A 15,273-nucleotide genomic window follows, 5' to 3' on the forward strand; every position below is an offset into this window, starting at 1 on the left:
TTTGACTACTTCCCATTAATACCCATCAGGAAAGGTAAGGATCCACTTTCTCGGGGGACATACCTCTCCTTTGTTCTTCTCAAAATAGGCACTCTTCTAGATTTAACTCCTACATCTCCCTCTTTCCCAAAGGTCTATTCACATGCATGCATTCTTCTGAGTACCTGTTGTGTGCATGGCATTGTGCTCAAGCTAAAATGGTACATACATGTACACATAAGCCACAGTTTAGAAAACCTTTTTTTTTTTTTAAGATTTTATTTATTTGACACAGAGACAGACAGCCAGCGAGAGAGGGAACACAGCAGGGTGAGTGGGAGAGGAAGAAGCAGGCTCCCAGCGGAGGAGCGATCCCAGAACGCTGGGATCACGCCCTGAGCCGAAGGCAGACACTTACTGACTGCACCACCCAGGCGCCCCTAGAAAACCTTTATTTGGAACAAGTGTGAGCTTCCTCTAGGTCCTTAATGGTAAAATCCCTTCCTTGGGACTGTACCATCAGCATCCCCTTGTTTGAAATGCAGAATCTCAGGCCCCACCCCAGAAGTCGGAATCTGCATTCTAAAAAGATCACCAGATAATTCAAATTCCCTTTTAAAGCCTGAGAAACACTGCCCTAGAAGACTGATTTCACTGACAACACGTACTGAAGAGCAAAGTTTCAAGTCCAATAGGATTTTGCACCTGACCAAAGAGAGGTCCTAGGAACTAAATGGAGGTAACCTGATTGTGTTCAGATTGGAAAAGTGAGTATGTCTGGCACTGGCACCATTAAAAGAAGCACAACAGCACTTGGAATTTTCTCTAGTTCGTGTTTATTAGTCTGCATAGTGACTTAGATCTTCCAAACACTGGGGAACCCCTCAGCCCCATCAGAACATAGGAATGCAAGTTAACTTGTTTCGATGCCTGTTATAAAAAATGAATAACCCTTTAAAAAATCTGATTTAACACATTTTTTATTTCACTTTTTTCCATTTCTTTATAAAACAGTCATCTCACTAGCAGCTCTCTCCCCTAAAGTGGGGGAGGGGGGTGGAGGAGGTTGGACACCTCCAAAGAAAAAGGGAAGGGGGAGAAGGGCCCAGGGTTACCTCCTGAGGTTCTTCTGGGCCTGTTTCAACAATGTGTCAAAGTCAAGAGAATCAAATTTGCTCTTTACAGGAGCAGGGTCAAAGTCTTCGCGGTTGGAGTCTATAAAAATAGAGACAGACATCAAGGTCTCTGACAACACTTCCCTACCACAGGGTCCTCAAATAGCCAGCCTCCTCCCACCCCAATAATGGATGGAAATAATATCACCCTGGTTTTAAGTCAAAAAGACGAGAGCCCCCATTTCTCCTCTCATCCCACCCCCTAGGTTCTCTGTGTGTCACATTCAGCATTAAGTCAGCTCCATGAAGGAGAGCCCACTCTCAAAAAGGTTGGGAACCTTTCTGGGGACACTATGAAGTATACCAAAGCCTCAGGGTCTCTTCCACTCACCAAGATCAGAATAGCTTCTCTTGCAGAACTGCCTACGACCCCCGAAGCAGAGATCAAAGGGCTGTTCATCTGCCTGCCTCAGCTTGTGGCCACTCTCGATGGCTGCAAATGCCTCCTCAGCATAGCGGTAAGTGACGAAGCCGTAGTTGTCACTGGTGAGGAAGATGAGGCAAGGCTAGGATGCCTATCTGAGTACATGCCATGGAGAAGAGATAATTCCCAGGGTACAGAGGGACTGGGGTGGTTCTTCTCATTCCCCAAATGGCCAACCCTCTGACTGTGGGAGTGAAGGTGTCATCCTACATTGCGTAGCACACCAGAGCAAGGAGAAAACACAAAGCATCACGGTAGATGAATGGGATAGAAAGGACGTTCTGACCTTAGGGCCCAAGCTTACCCTTGGACACGGAAGTGGATTGTGCACTCCTCAATCTCTCCGAAAACAGAGAACCTCTGTTTCAGTTCTGACCTAGTCATGCGGCCAGGTATCTTCCCAATGAAGACCACTCTTCTCTCCTCCTATGTTGGAACAAGGAAAATTGACACACCATGACCCAGGGCTACCACTGTAGAAGACTCTGCAAGCTCATGGCCCAGGAGCAAGCCCCATCCTCCGAAGACCAGTTCCTCTACTCACTATTGCACGCTCCTTCTGCAGCACTCTCTGCCTTTGGTAATGGTCATGTGAACGGTAAGAGCTGTACCTGACATGAGAAGAAGGTGCCATCAGCCCCCCAAACATTAGATACCGCAAGTCTCAGAACTCTCAGGCATTTGCATCCCAGATGCACGGACTCGCTGATCACATACTCACCGCCGCCTCCTGTCACTTCTCCGTCGGGGGGATGGGGAGCGAGACCGGCTTCGGGAACTGGATGACGAAGTTGAGGAAGATGAAGATGACGAGGAGGAAGAGGAAGAGCATCTTCGGGAACGTCCAGAGGAACTGCAACTGGATCTGGAGGATAAAGGGGCAGGCGGGAATGCTGGGAGTGGTGCAGATCTACTCTACTTACCTCACCTTGACCCCAGCCTTGCCTCCCTGTCAGGAAGCTCAGGCCCAAAGGCAAAGCACAGCAAAAGAGGTCTAGAACTCCACAGACGACCAAACTGAGGCCCTCATGAACTTTAGATGAATCTGGAATGTTTTAGAGTGTTTTGGGACAGATCATAGTTATTTTCAATTATGCAATTAAAAACAAAAATATTTAACAAATCAGTAAGAAGAAAAATAAATGGAGACTCAGAGATAAAGGGCTGGGCCCTAGGTCTTAAAACTAGCTGGGGGTGCCAGGCCTGGGTCTCTGGGTTCCTGCTCCCCTAAAATGTCTCATAGCAGTGCTGTGACCATGGTGTAAAAGGGAGGTGACTTGCTAGACCTGTAGTAGAGATCATTTCTCAAGATGTCATTCTGATTCCAAAACCAAGAATTCTTTGTGAATTAAGCGGGAAAATTTGGGTCTGTTACTGAGAAAAAGGTACTGCTTGAAAATGTATGAGACCATAGTAACAAAGGAACTGTCCAGACTCTTTCCTCAACAGATGATTTGAAGAACTGCCATCAACAACCCACTATCCCACCTTCCGACAGCCCACCAAGTAAACAGCAGAAGTAAGTGATGGATTAAACACGGGTGAGATCCAACCCTAATGATCTCCCCAAAGCAGGAGTCGAGGAAGCAGGAGACCTCAGGGATACCCCAAACTCAAACGGGACAGAAGCTACCTTCTCACAGCTTGCCTCCTTCTATAATTCAAGAAAGGGGGAGAAGACAAAAGCCAAGGACAGAAGTGGAAGCCTCAGGGCCTGAAAGTATCAAACTCAATATGCAAAAGCTTTCAAAGTAAACTGGAGGAGAGCACATGGACTTCCTAAGTGAAGAGGACCTAACAGGCCATCAGAGCTCACCTTCGCCACCTCTTGTGTGGGGGGGAGAGGGACCGGGACCGGGACCGGGATGAGGAAGACGACGATGAGGATGAAGAGGAAGATGCTTCGCTGGTCCGGTTGGACCCAGAGCTGACAGAACGGCTGCTGCGGCCACGGCAGCCCTGCCGGCCCCGGCTTGGGGGGCTGGCTGACCTGCAGGATTTTCGGTAACAGCGCACTGACCGCTGCTTGGCTGAGGGCTCAGGGGGAGTCCTAGTGTTCATGTCATTCCGGCAAGGCGAGGCCTCAGGGGACAGCAAGGCAGATGGGGCGAGGCAAGGAGCTGGGGGATCTGCCTGCTCACTGCTAGTCCTGTGATCAAGTGGCTCCTGGGAGGCAGCTGTGTGTGGGGGCAGGGGGATGACTGGGCCCAGGGACAAGACGGGTTTGATGGTGATGTCCTGATGGCGTTTGACGTTCCATCGGGAGCCCACCTCTGGAATGACTAGGGCAGGCGTCTTTTTGGGGGGAGTCCTGCTCCGGACACAATAGTCATGGTCCCCAGAGCCCACATGGACTGGACTAGGGCCATGGACCCCTTCTTGGAGGCGGGTTGCAGCTGGATGTTTGGCCTCTGTAACTCCTTCAGGCTTCAGGGTTCCCTCCTGGGCGGTAGACTTAGGAGATTTGGCTTTGGCCAGCAGTGAGACAGCAGCCAGGGGCTTCCATAACTGGTGGGGAGGGGTAGCTGGTGGGGTGAGCCCTGTGAGGGGAGGGAGGATGGAGATAGCAGGATGAGATCCGATTCTACACTTCTAAACACTGCGTATATAGGCTCCAGAGACCCCCACCTCATGTCACAAAGTAACCAACAATAGTCAACAGCCCCACTTTTCCCACTGTTGCAACTACTCTTTCCCCCAAGTTCCCATCCTGGGGACGAAGCAACAGAAACGCAGCCAGCTAGGGTACTCCTGAACCCCTCAACCTCTCACTGCCCAAACTTAGCTAGTGACCAGTTCCTGTCCACCTCTCCATTCTTAGACCCAGCCCTCCACCCAGCACTGCCTGAGTTCAGGGCTACATCTTGCCCAGACTCATGTAATCATCTTCCAATGCTCTCCCCTTCCTCAGGCTTCACGCCCATCTACCCTGTCTTCTCCATTCCTGCTAGAGGGAGCACCCCAAAACCAATTGCTTCTTCAATACACAAGATAAAGTCCAAACAACTTAACATGCCATTCAAAGTTCCCATAATCTGACCTCCTACTTACCACTGTAGCTTTATCTCTTGCTTTAGTTCTACCCACCACCCCCATCAGCCACTACACTCCAGCCAAACCAAACAACTCGCAATTCCCCCAAACATACCAGGCTGGTTTTGTTTCTTCAGTTACTCCAGCTGTTCCATCTCCCTAGAATGCCTGGTATCAGTGATTTTCTCAAACCTCTGCTTCAGGGATTACACCTTCTCTATATAACCCTCCCCTGACTGTCCCATCTCAGACCCCACTATAAACCACAAAGTCTTCTTTAACATACAACCTCTCTGATACTCAACATGGTCATTGGTTTAGACATCTGCTCCCTGGACTACGAGAACCTCAAGGATGAGGATCAGATCTCTGTATTCCCAACACCTACACACACCTGGTGCAAGGCGAGCTCCACAAACATTTGCTGTATACTAATCAAAGGCAGAGTTCCCCACTCTGAACCCACCTGCCACGTTGGCCAGTTCTGGGGCTTGTAACCGGTCTAAGGGCCTCTTCTCCTGGGGAGTGTCAACGCTGCTGGCGGGGGAAAAGGGAAAGCCTGGTTCATTGCCTCCTCAACATCTTGTACATCTGTTTTCCTCACAAAGCAATGGGAGAGGGGTGTGTGCAGAAAAGAACGGGATACAAACTGCCCCATCACTCTCCTCCAGCACAAACGGGCTCTTAGTGACCGAAATGTAGGTTGGGTTTCAACTTGGCTCATTCAGGCTGGCTACGACCTTGAATACCCCCCACTTCCTTTAAGCCAGGAGCCTTGCCTACCTAGCTCAAAACAACCCAAAATCAATGTGGATGGGAACATGCCTGGCAGAACAGGATAGGGTAGCATGAACATGATAAATGAAAAAAGGCCTCTCAGTGCTGGAAGACTGGGGAACAAGGACATCCTGGGTGCCTCCTCCAAGGAGTCAGGAGAGCCCTAGCCATGAACATCTTCCCCACTTGATCTTATACCATCACCAGTGTCGAGCAAGCTTAAAGTTTGTTAAAGAAAGGAAAGAAATCCCCAAAGGCACAATTTGCCAGAAGATAAAAAGCACCTCTAGGACGTGTGGAATCCCAGACTGGCATCAGCAGAGGATGGTACACATCCTCCTATCTCACCACCCAAGACAGTGTCCTGTAGTGATGGGCTGAGTGGGGCAGAGGGAAACAGGGACTCTAAAGCTAACTAAAAGTCCCTGCAACAGAGGCATTCAGTTGACGGTCCTGAAGCGCCGGCCGGCTGCTGACCAACAGCTGTAGGGTAACTCGCTTATATGTCTCCATACTCACCCTGAGTTTCCTACAGCCAGGCTGTCAGCAGGAGCCGGGGGAGGGCACTCCTTTTTGGCTGCAAAGAAACCAAATTAGTTAAAAGGCCAACCAGATGTTCCAGATTGAGGAGGTGCAGAAGGTCTGGCTTTGAGACCCAAAGAAGGAAAATCCACTTCACCTACATATTTCACTGGGTTCTCCCCAGAGAGCCCCATTCTCTTCTAGTGGGTATGCTGCTACTATTTTTAATCATATCTCTGCTTAGAGACATCTGTTAATTACTCACTGAATCTGAGACAGAGCCCAAACTTCTAAGCCTAGCATGTAAGGTTCTACGTGGCCTAACTAACTTCCTGGACTTGTGGTCTCTTTGTTCTACACTTATCGTATTTTATATTTTTCCTTGAACTATAGATACTTGTTACTAATTCAGGAGTCATTTCTGTAATTTTCCTCCCCAGTTAGACCATAAGGTCCTTGAGAACAGGACACAATACCCTCCACAGTACCTAGGTCCTTGCTTTGTACTGAGAAAGCTGAGCTATCCCTTGCCTTCTGAACACACCACACACACTCCTTCCTATACCTCTGCCTTTACTCACCACACACACCATCCTATCTTTCAAGGCCCAGCTTGAGAGCTACTACCCTCTAGAAAAATGTCCGCAACCAACCCAACCCTCTTAGATCTCCATATTCATCTACTCTTTATAGTTCTTGCCATGCTGTACCACCAACCTCTCCCTGGCTTAGGTTGTACTGTAGGTCAATCTTGTCTCTCCATTCCTATCAGAATGAGACTGATTCTCTGAGTCTGCCCCTCCACCACTCCCTTCCTTCCATCTAAGCAACTACAGGGCTGGGCCCAAAGAAAATAGCAACAGAAAGGGGTTCAGCATAGCAACCCAGATTCCTCACCTTCGGATTTCTCAAACTGCTCCAGCAGACTGGACAGGTCTGATGCCTCAATTCCTGTGGAAGCACACAACACAGGATAGGAAACGGAAGTACTCAGGTCCTAGAATTCCCAAATCACCTCGCTTCTCCCTTTATGCTCCCCCTGCCCACTGTACTAAATAAACAAAGGCAGCAACACAAAGCAGGAAGGAATCAAACAAACCCAGAGCTCTACCTCAAGAACACTCCAAACAAACGACCCTCCAAACAAAGCCACAAAGCCCAGCCCCGCCAAGGTGGTTTGTCCTGTTCTATGGAGAACACTCACCATCCAGACCCCATGCCCTTCATTCACATCAACTAAACTGTGTGGCACTTACCAATCTCACTGATGAAAGCCTGTACCACATCCTCAGGACCTTGAGCACGTGGGGTAGGCAGGAAGGAGAGTTTCCTTAGACGGGCTGGGTGGACAGCAGGCAGCTTAGTTACAGTGCTCTGCTTTGGTGTGGGTGTGGGAACAGCCTTGGCAACAGGAGAGGGGGGCTTCTCCCTGAGCCTTGTCTCCTGGGTCTCAGGCTTTAGCCTCTCTGATGTAGGCTCCTCAACAGCCACACTCTCAGCAGACAGACATGGTGGAGTCTTGATCTGGGGGCTTTGCACTGGGGAGGACACCTTGTGTTTCAGATGGGGCGACACAGGCACTGACTTGACCTCCACCTTGGTGGGCTCTACCTGCAGAGCTCCCTGGCCAGCTGACCCAAGACTGAGGGGAGGAGCCATTGGCCCAGGAAGTACGCTTTCAGAAGGGCCAGCTGGAATGCCACTGGGCTCCACCTTGGGTGGGGGAGCAGCTCTCCCAACAGATGCTAGAGGCAAAGGAGGTGGTGGCACAGTAGGCCAGAATGGAGGGTGTTGCAGCCCTGGGCCCCATCCCAAGGGCCCATAGGCACAGCTGGAGCTATAAGGTGGGACTGGGGCTGGAGGGGGTACCCAAGGCACATTGCAAGTGGGGGGCACAGCATAGGTGCCAGGAGTACCAGATACTAGGGGCACTGTTGGTGGGGGGGGCAGGCAAGGATAGCCAGAAGGGGACACAGGGGGATAACAAGGCCAGGGTGGCACAGGAGCATAGTGAGTATAGGGATCAGGTGGCACTGGCCCCATAGACATCGAAAGACTGGGAGGCTGCAAGGGTGGTGGGGGCAGACTGGGGATCCCTTGTCCACTTGTAGGAAGGGGCAGCATGGGTGTCATGCCTAGCCCACCTGGGGGGAAAGGCAAAGCAGTGGGCATTGTGGGAGGCATGGGCTGCACAGCAGAAGGTGGAGGTCTTGCTGGTAGTGGCAGTTCTTGGGATGGCACCTGCTCAGTGGGTGTTGAGGCCACAGGTTTGCTTGCAGGTGGCTCAGGACTAGGAGAAGCAGGGCTGGGACCCACAGGCACTGAGCAAGCCTCAGGAGGAACTTCAGGGCTTCTCTGCAGAGTTGTCTTCTTGGCTGGGGCTGGTGGGATGACAAGACAAGGGATGTCTGCTAGCCCTGTGGGGGTCTCTGGGAGACTGGGCCACTTCCCAGCTGGGGGCTGGGGACTCCTCTCTTCTGCCTCTGCTTGGCGCTGCTGCCTTCGTCGCCGGTACTCTGATAGGCTAAGAGGCCGAGGTCTGGCTTCCTGGGGTACGGAACTGGTACCACTTTCTACCTTCAAAGGACCCACAACCTCCTGGACTTCAGGGATGACGGTCTTTAGAGAGTCCAAGGACTCTGACTCCAGAAGGAGCTGGGGAGCTGGACTTCCCTGGACTGATGACACTGCACCACGTCTGGGATCAGACGGCCTAGACTTAACTAGCACAGGATCAACTGGAGCCACGTCATTGGCAACAGAGTCAACTGGTGCTGAGTTGGCTGGGACAGGGTCACCTGGTTGCAAGTCATCTGAGATGGGAACAACCACTGTAGGGTCAATTTCTGCTGAGCCAGCCAGGACTGGGTCGATCAGTACTGGGTTAGCTGGGAGAGGGTCAACCAGTTCTGAGTTTGCTGAAGCAAGGTCAACCAATGCAGGATCAACAGGTACAGGGTCAGCTAGAACAGAATTAACTTCAACGGGATCGGCTTCAACAGAATCAAGTGGCATGGGGTCAGCTCGAGCGGAGACGTGGGCTTGAACAGGGTTGGCCTGGATGCCGTCAACCAAGTTGGAGTAAAGGTCTAGAGGATCTTCTTTGTCAGGACTAGCTAGTCCAGCACTACTCTCCAAGCTCCCAGAGCTAGGTTTTTCCAAGGCAGCTGCCCAGGCCCGAGCCCAAGCCCGGGGCTTCCCTCTACTAGGAGGAGGTCCAACCTCTCTTTGCAGTTCCTCCTGAGGCAGATTTCCTGCCTGAGAGGTCACCTCTGTAGCCAGGGTAGACTGCCCACGAGAAGATGACCTCAGTCTCCTGGCATAGCCTTCTGCACAGGCTGCTGGCTGCTCTTTGCTCTTCTTCTTCCTGCCCTTTCGAGCTCTCTGGGAGCTCAGCATTGTATTGGCTGGTGGGTTCTGAGGCCCCTTGGGCATCACTGGCTCCATGACCTCCCTGGGCTCCAATAAGCAGACTGACTCCAGCTTTTCCTCCGAGTCCACGGACAACCCCTCTTTCTCAGGGCAGAGGTCTTCCCTGGGCACAGCAGCCTCTGTCTCCGACTCTAGTGTAGGCATGAGTAGCTTCAAAGCTGTACTGGCTTCTAGCGAGTCATCCAGGAGCACAGGCTGGGGCCCAGTAGGGATCTGCCGTACCACAACTGGAATCTCCAGGTCATTACCAGCTGTGGCTGCCTGGCCCACAATCTCTAGCACCACGCAATCCTCAGGCAGTGTCAAATCATCCGGCTGATCCTGAAGCTCATCCTCGAATGACGTCAGGTGGGTGAGGTTGGGCAGGCAGTATGGATGCATAGCCCGCACCAGCTCACTCAAGGAGGAGATGCTCTCGTCACCAGCTGCTTGCACTGCCATCTCTGCTGCTGCGGTTTTATCTTCCTCCTCTGGGCAGGCCAGGTGCATGGGGAAGTCTGGGATACTGCTCACAGAGTTGTCCAGCTCCCCAGCAAGCATCTGGCCGCTGAAGCTGGCCACCTCCTCCTCTTCTTCCCCATCACTTCGTTGCTGGGGAGGAGGGGATTGGCCCCGGCGGGCTCTTGATCTTGGGGGTCTCCAGCTAGGAAGCTTAGGGGAGGAGGTCTCTAAGAAGGAAGGTGGGGAGAAGTCCCAAGGAGGATCTGAGAGAGACATCTCAACCTGTAGGAAAGAAGAGAAGCTGAAGAAGTTTTCTCCAAGGATACATTCTTCCAGGCCTGTCTCCACACCCTCCTCCCTCCTGGGAGTCTCTGAGGCTCCCTTGGTCAGGCTTACCCCACTCACTCTACTACTGCCTGTGCTGGGCCCCAGTGGGTCAACGGGGGTGATGAGGTCACGTTCCGGGGGTGTCCGGGAGAGGGTGAGCAGCTTGTGCAGCTGAGGAAGAGGAAAAGACCTGACATGAGTTTGTGCTTCACAACTATATGAGTAGGCCCACAGTCGTGGCTCTAACCTTTGCGCCAACCACACCCCCCCCCAAGGTCCCACACTCACAGAGGAGCCCTCCCGAGGTGACACAAGCAGTTCTGAGTCAGGAATGCTGTCGAACGGAGATAGGTTCTCGGAATCTGCATTGTCCAAGATCTCTGTCAGAGCTGTGAGCAGTGACACCTCATTCTGGTCCTCCAGAGATAACCTGCTCTGCTCCAGAAAGACAACAGGAAGGTCCCACCATCATCCCTAATAACCTACTGGCCACTAAGAAGGACTCAACGCCAAAAGAAACAGTCTCCCAGGCTCAGTTCAGCTCAATTTGCCAGAGAGAGATCTGAATGCTAGAAAGCATGGGCTCCAATCTCATTCATTGCCATCTCCCATCTCCCTAGTGCCAAGAGAGGCCTGTCAGAACTGAGGCATAGGCTTATGTTTCATATACTCCCTCTACCCTCAGGTAAGATGTGGGATACTCAGCAGACAACCCTTGGCTAGGCTGGAATTGGACTCAAAACAAATTGGAACCCATTGGACATGTAAGATGGGGGCCCATGCAGGGGGAAAGGCCTTGGACTATTGTTCAAGCCTGACACGGCATCCTCACATGGGACATCATCTAGCATCCTACAGCCCAACTCTCACTGAGACACAAAAAACACACTTCAAGGCTTGGTTTGGGTGTCCAGGAACCAAGATCCTGGAAAGCAGAGCCACTGAGCCATAGCCTCCAATACAAAGCTCCCACCTGAAGACATTTAAGCCCAGCCCCAGCTTACCTCCCCAAGGCTCCCAAAATCCTCGATGAGGGAGATGAGGGAGGCGTCCATGTAGCTCTGCATGGTCCCCAACAGCGTCTCATCCTGCAGTATCAGCTCCTCCATCTCCAGGTCCTTGTCCCTCAGGCAGGGGCCAAGCCGAGACAGACTGACAAAACCAGAATCATCCCCCTCCTCGTGTAGCAGCACCTGGGGCAAAGGGGATGGTCATAAGGGCCTGAAGGCTGCAGGGCATGGGAGCTCTGGGGCAGCTGTATGATCGGCTCTGTAAACCAGGTACCCAGCCCTCCACCAACGGCCCCCGACTCAGCAGGAGTCCCACCAAAGCCAAACCTCTGCACTTGCTGGGCACAGAGAAGTACAACTCACGAGCCAAAGCACCAGTCAGGATGGCAGTGTTCAAGGACCTTCTGGGCAAAAAAAAGTTTGGACTCCATCCAGAAACAGTCAGAGCCACAGAAGATTATTAAACCAGGGAGTAAAAACATCAAAAAGAACGAAATTGTTTAGAAGCGTTGTCTGCTGGCAGTGGTAAGAGGAGACAGTCTGAGGGGTTCACCAAAGGGGAGGCGGTCAGCAAGGAGGCAGTTTCAGCTCCATCACCTTACCTCCCTCAAGTCCCACTCAGGCCTTTCTTCTCTGCTTAGCTCAAACCCGACCCTGTTCAAGACAACTAGGGCTTCCCCAAACCACGCTGATCTCTCATCATACCCCTGAATTCAGTCAGGTTTCTGTAGCACTCATTTTTCTGGCAATCATTATGTTCCTTGCATCATTAAGCAGCTTTGGGGCAAATAACCCTTTGCACCATACTAGCCTATATCCTTCTTGGATCTGGGAAGGGTTTAAACTGTGCTTATACTTCCTGATGATCCATGATGCCCAGCACAGTGTCTTATACACAGTTGACATTCACACTTAATTCACATTTTTATTTTGAAGGCCCTACAGTGTGCCACTCAACCTCTCAACGGTAGTCCCAAAGGAAAAGTCTCCCACCTCGACCACGTGAGCACAAAAGAGAAAGCTTGATTCATTGATTCAGTACATGGAAAAGCCCCACCCCACCACTTGCCTGAAAATTAGCAACATCTTCAGCCTTGTCAGGCAGGGAGCCACCCGCCCAGACCTGTCAAGAGTGTGGGCGTGGGCAGGGCTAGAAGTAGCTAGAATGGGGCTGGCAAGGCCAGAGCCAGGGGTATCTCCACTATAGGAAACAGATGATGAAGGCCAAAAAACAGGAACAAATAAGGACAAGCCAATTCCTCCCTCCCCTTCTGCAGCAAAGGCAAATTCTGCACCTCTTCCACAGGGGAGAAAAAAAAAAAGCAACAGGTGTGACTATACCCTCATACCCACCCTCCTAACCAAGCTAAGGAGTTCCAATGCCCAGAGAGAGAAAAGGCTAGATAATTTTAGGAGGCCACGTCCAGAGAGGATGTGAAAGGTGGCAGGTTTTAGGCACTAACTCCTCCCAAACCTTCACAATCCTATAATTACGACCAGCAGCTGAATGGCACCTGGCTCAGCAAACAATCCTGGGTGAGCAAGGAGGCTGCATCTCAACTTGCCCTGCCACCTACCTGACCCAGCCACTAGGCCAGAATCTTAAGGCAATGCCCAACTCTGGGACCCCCCTCACCACCCCCCATCAGGCAGGTACCCCCCTCTTCACCTGACATCACCTATCCCTCAATCCCCAAACAGCACAGCACTCAGACTACCAAAATCATCTAGAGGCTAAACCCAGGCTAAAAGTGAGCCAGCCACCCGCATCTCTAACCTCAGCAACCTCCCAACTGGCTTTCTCACATCCAGTCTTGTCCCTACAGGGTTCAAAACCAACTACAAACTATTAAGAATACACATCTGATAACTTTTTGAGACCCTCCCCAAACTCCTCCAATGGCATCTTACTGCTCTTAGCACTAGATTTAAACTCCTTAATGTGACTCACAGGGGTCCTGGTCTTCCCCACCAGGCTCTTCTGCTCCAGTTTGTGTCCTTTCTTACCACTGTGCCTCTCTCTCTATGCATCAGACACACAGGTCTCTCCATCTCTTCAATAAGCCATGTTCTCTCCCACTTCAAGACCTTCCCATACTATTTCCTCTGATGAAAGCTTCCCTCCCCCACCATACACAGCCTTCAAGTCTCAACTTAAAATGTCCTTTCCCAGACCCTGCAATGTAGATGACTACTAGCTCATTATATAATCCCAAATATGCTGCACTTTCCTTTTGTCCCACTCATCATTATTTATTGTCTGTCTATCCCAATAAAACCATACAATCCTAGAGAACAGGGACTATGTGTGGTTTACCCCAGGATCCCTTATGTCTGAACACAGTATCTCAATAAATATCAGTTGAAAGAGTAGATTCCACATATCCACCTTTCTTGGGCAGGTGAGAGAGGAAACACAATCTCTCCGTGAGACCCTCTCCCACCCCAGATGACCACCAAAATTGGATTACAGCTGGGTCATGGATCCTTCCTGCCTCTCCTTTGAAAGGTGAGCAGCTCCCAAGCTAGGGCCTCAGAAGCAAGGGCCTGGATTGGTCTGCTGCAACTAACATTACCTGGTAGCCTGCAGCCCAATTCCCACCTAGAACCAAAACCAAACCAAAGCAAAACAAAACACCCAAAAGCTTTCAAGGACTCAGCTTAACTGCTTAAAAGAGGTAACAGTTCAGACTAAGCCCTGCCCACCACTCTAGGTGGCAACTTTTAAGAAGCCCTCTACTGAGGAGTGAGATGATAACGCTAAGTATGGAGAAACGAAGACCAAGGAAACAGAATCTGACAGAAGAAGCCACCATCATCCAATAAATGTTCAACTAGTGTTGGAATAGTTCTTAAATCGCCTCCAACTTTTCCCATCCCCAGCAAAATTGCAAAGAGCTTTAAATATAGATCACCTCAATTTGTATGTGTCAGCTCACAGAAGCAGGCCTTAGCTGCCTCCTCAAAAGAGAGGCTGAAGGAAAAAGGGAGGGAGAAAGGATTCTCTTTCCCTTACTTAGGCTTGTCCCATGCATATGTTGACACTCCCCAGACCCCTCGAATCACAAATGAGGCAGCTCCGCAGGCAACCAAAACGCCAATGCCCATGACTCACAACCCACCACAAGCCGGTCAGACAGAAGCCACCAGAAGCTTACTCCACAGCCCTTCAACCTCACTCAGCCTTCTGCCCTCCCCAACACACTCCACGATCCGCAGGGAACTGTCGCCCCGCACATCTGGAAGGTCCTTCACCGTCCGCTGTCGAGACGCCGTGAACCAATGCAGGAGAGAAAAGACTACTCCAAGACCCTGAGCAAAGTTGACTCCAGCAGCCCCTACCTTCCTTCTCGGCCAGGGGCCCCCAACTCGGTCGGAGATGGCGGGACAAGCTGAGACACACCCAGTTCCCAGCAGTGCGGCTCCAACGCCGACACGAGATGCCGGGCAGCCTGGAGCGGGAGCCACGTGGACATCCCCTCCCCGCCCCCACGTGGACCCGCGGGCCACCCCCCCACCAGAAGCCCAACCCACGTGGGTGCCAGAGCCGCCTAGAGGGGGAGGGGAAGCCGACAAGTTCTCCCGGGAAAATTGCTCCCCCCACCCCACGTGGCTCCGAAAAAGCACTGCAGCGCGGTGCTAGGGGCACCCCCACTCGGTATCCTTAAAGGGAGGTCTTAACCCTGGATTCCAAGTCCGAATCTCTGACCCCCCACCACGGGCCATGTTTCCAACACCCGGCTATGCCCCTCCGGCGTTCCAGAGGAATGGCCATGAGAACCCCCGTCTCTGCCTGCGTCCCTCCAGCAAACAGCCCAGGTCGGTTCGGCCCAACCCGTCTCCCGCAGGCAGCCGGCATCGCCTCCCAAGCGCTTCCTCCCTTTCCTGTAGCGTCCACGTGTCACCGCCCGGCACACGCCGCTTTGCTGCCAGCCGCGGGCCGACCGCCAGCCTCTCACCTGCTCCCCGCCACTCACAGAGCCCACAGTCCCATACGGCATTTGGCTCCGACTCCCCCAACTGCTGCCGCGGACTCCACCGCCGGGGTCGGGGCCGGGGCCCCCACTCGGAGACGGCGCGACTCCGTCTCTCCGTCCCCGGCGCGCCGCCATCTTGGCCCCTGAACACCCAGCGCAGCTCTGGTCGCCGGCGC

At 52.1% G+C, this 15,273-nt stretch overlaps 1 protein-coding gene across 5 annotated transcripts; it reads right to left on the reverse strand.

Moving 5' to 3' along the window:
- Positions 1-941: 941 nt before the first annotated feature.
- On the reverse strand, positions 942-15,273 carry PPRC1 (PPARG related coactivator 1). 5 transcript variants are annotated; one of them, XM_045802962.2, is made up of 14 exons: positions 15,098-15,273; positions 11,115-11,303; positions 10,399-10,545; positions 10,180-10,281; positions 7,167-10,065; positions 6,808-6,861; positions 5,908-5,965; positions 5,078-5,148; positions 3,395-4,118; positions 2,300-2,443; positions 2,123-2,189; positions 1,883-2,004; positions 1,486-1,637; positions 942-1,194 (listed from the first exon to the last, which is right to left on the reverse strand). In XM_045802962.2, exons 1-14 carry the CDS (start codon positions 15,230-15,232, stop codon positions 1,091-1,093), a joined length of 4,968 nt encoding a protein of 1,655 aa, XP_045658918.1. In that variant the 5' UTR covers positions 15,233-15,273; the 3' UTR covers positions 942-1,090. The 5 variants fall into 5 exon arrangements, with proteins under 5 accessions (XP_045658918.1, XP_045658917.1, XP_045658916.1 ...); XM_045802961.2 differs by having other exon boundaries at positions 10,189-10,281; positions 15,080-15,273; XM_045802960.2 differs by having other exon boundaries at positions 5,078-5,145; positions 15,080-15,273.

Source organism: Ursus americanus, chromosome 6 (genome assembly GCF_024610735.1).
Source record: "Ursus americanus isolate L20-20 chromosome 6, mUrsAme1.1.p, whole genome shotgun sequence".
NCBI lineage: Eukaryota > Metazoa > Chordata > Mammalia > Carnivora > Ursidae > Ursus > Ursus americanus.

Coding starts and splice junctions, on each gene's coding strand:
- PPRC1 (XM_045802959.2), bottom strand. CDS start 15,232: ATGGCGGCGCGCCGGGGACGGAGAGACGGAGTCGCGCCGTCTCCGAGT. Junction 10,282..10,398: donor CACCTCGGGAGGGCTCCTCT/GTGAGTGTGGGA, acceptor CCTCTTCCTCAG/CTGCACAAGCTGCTCACCCT. Junction 2,190..2,299: donor AGAAGTGACAGGAGGCGGCG/GTGAGTATGTGA, acceptor TTCTCATGTCAG/GTACAGCTCTTACCGTTCAC.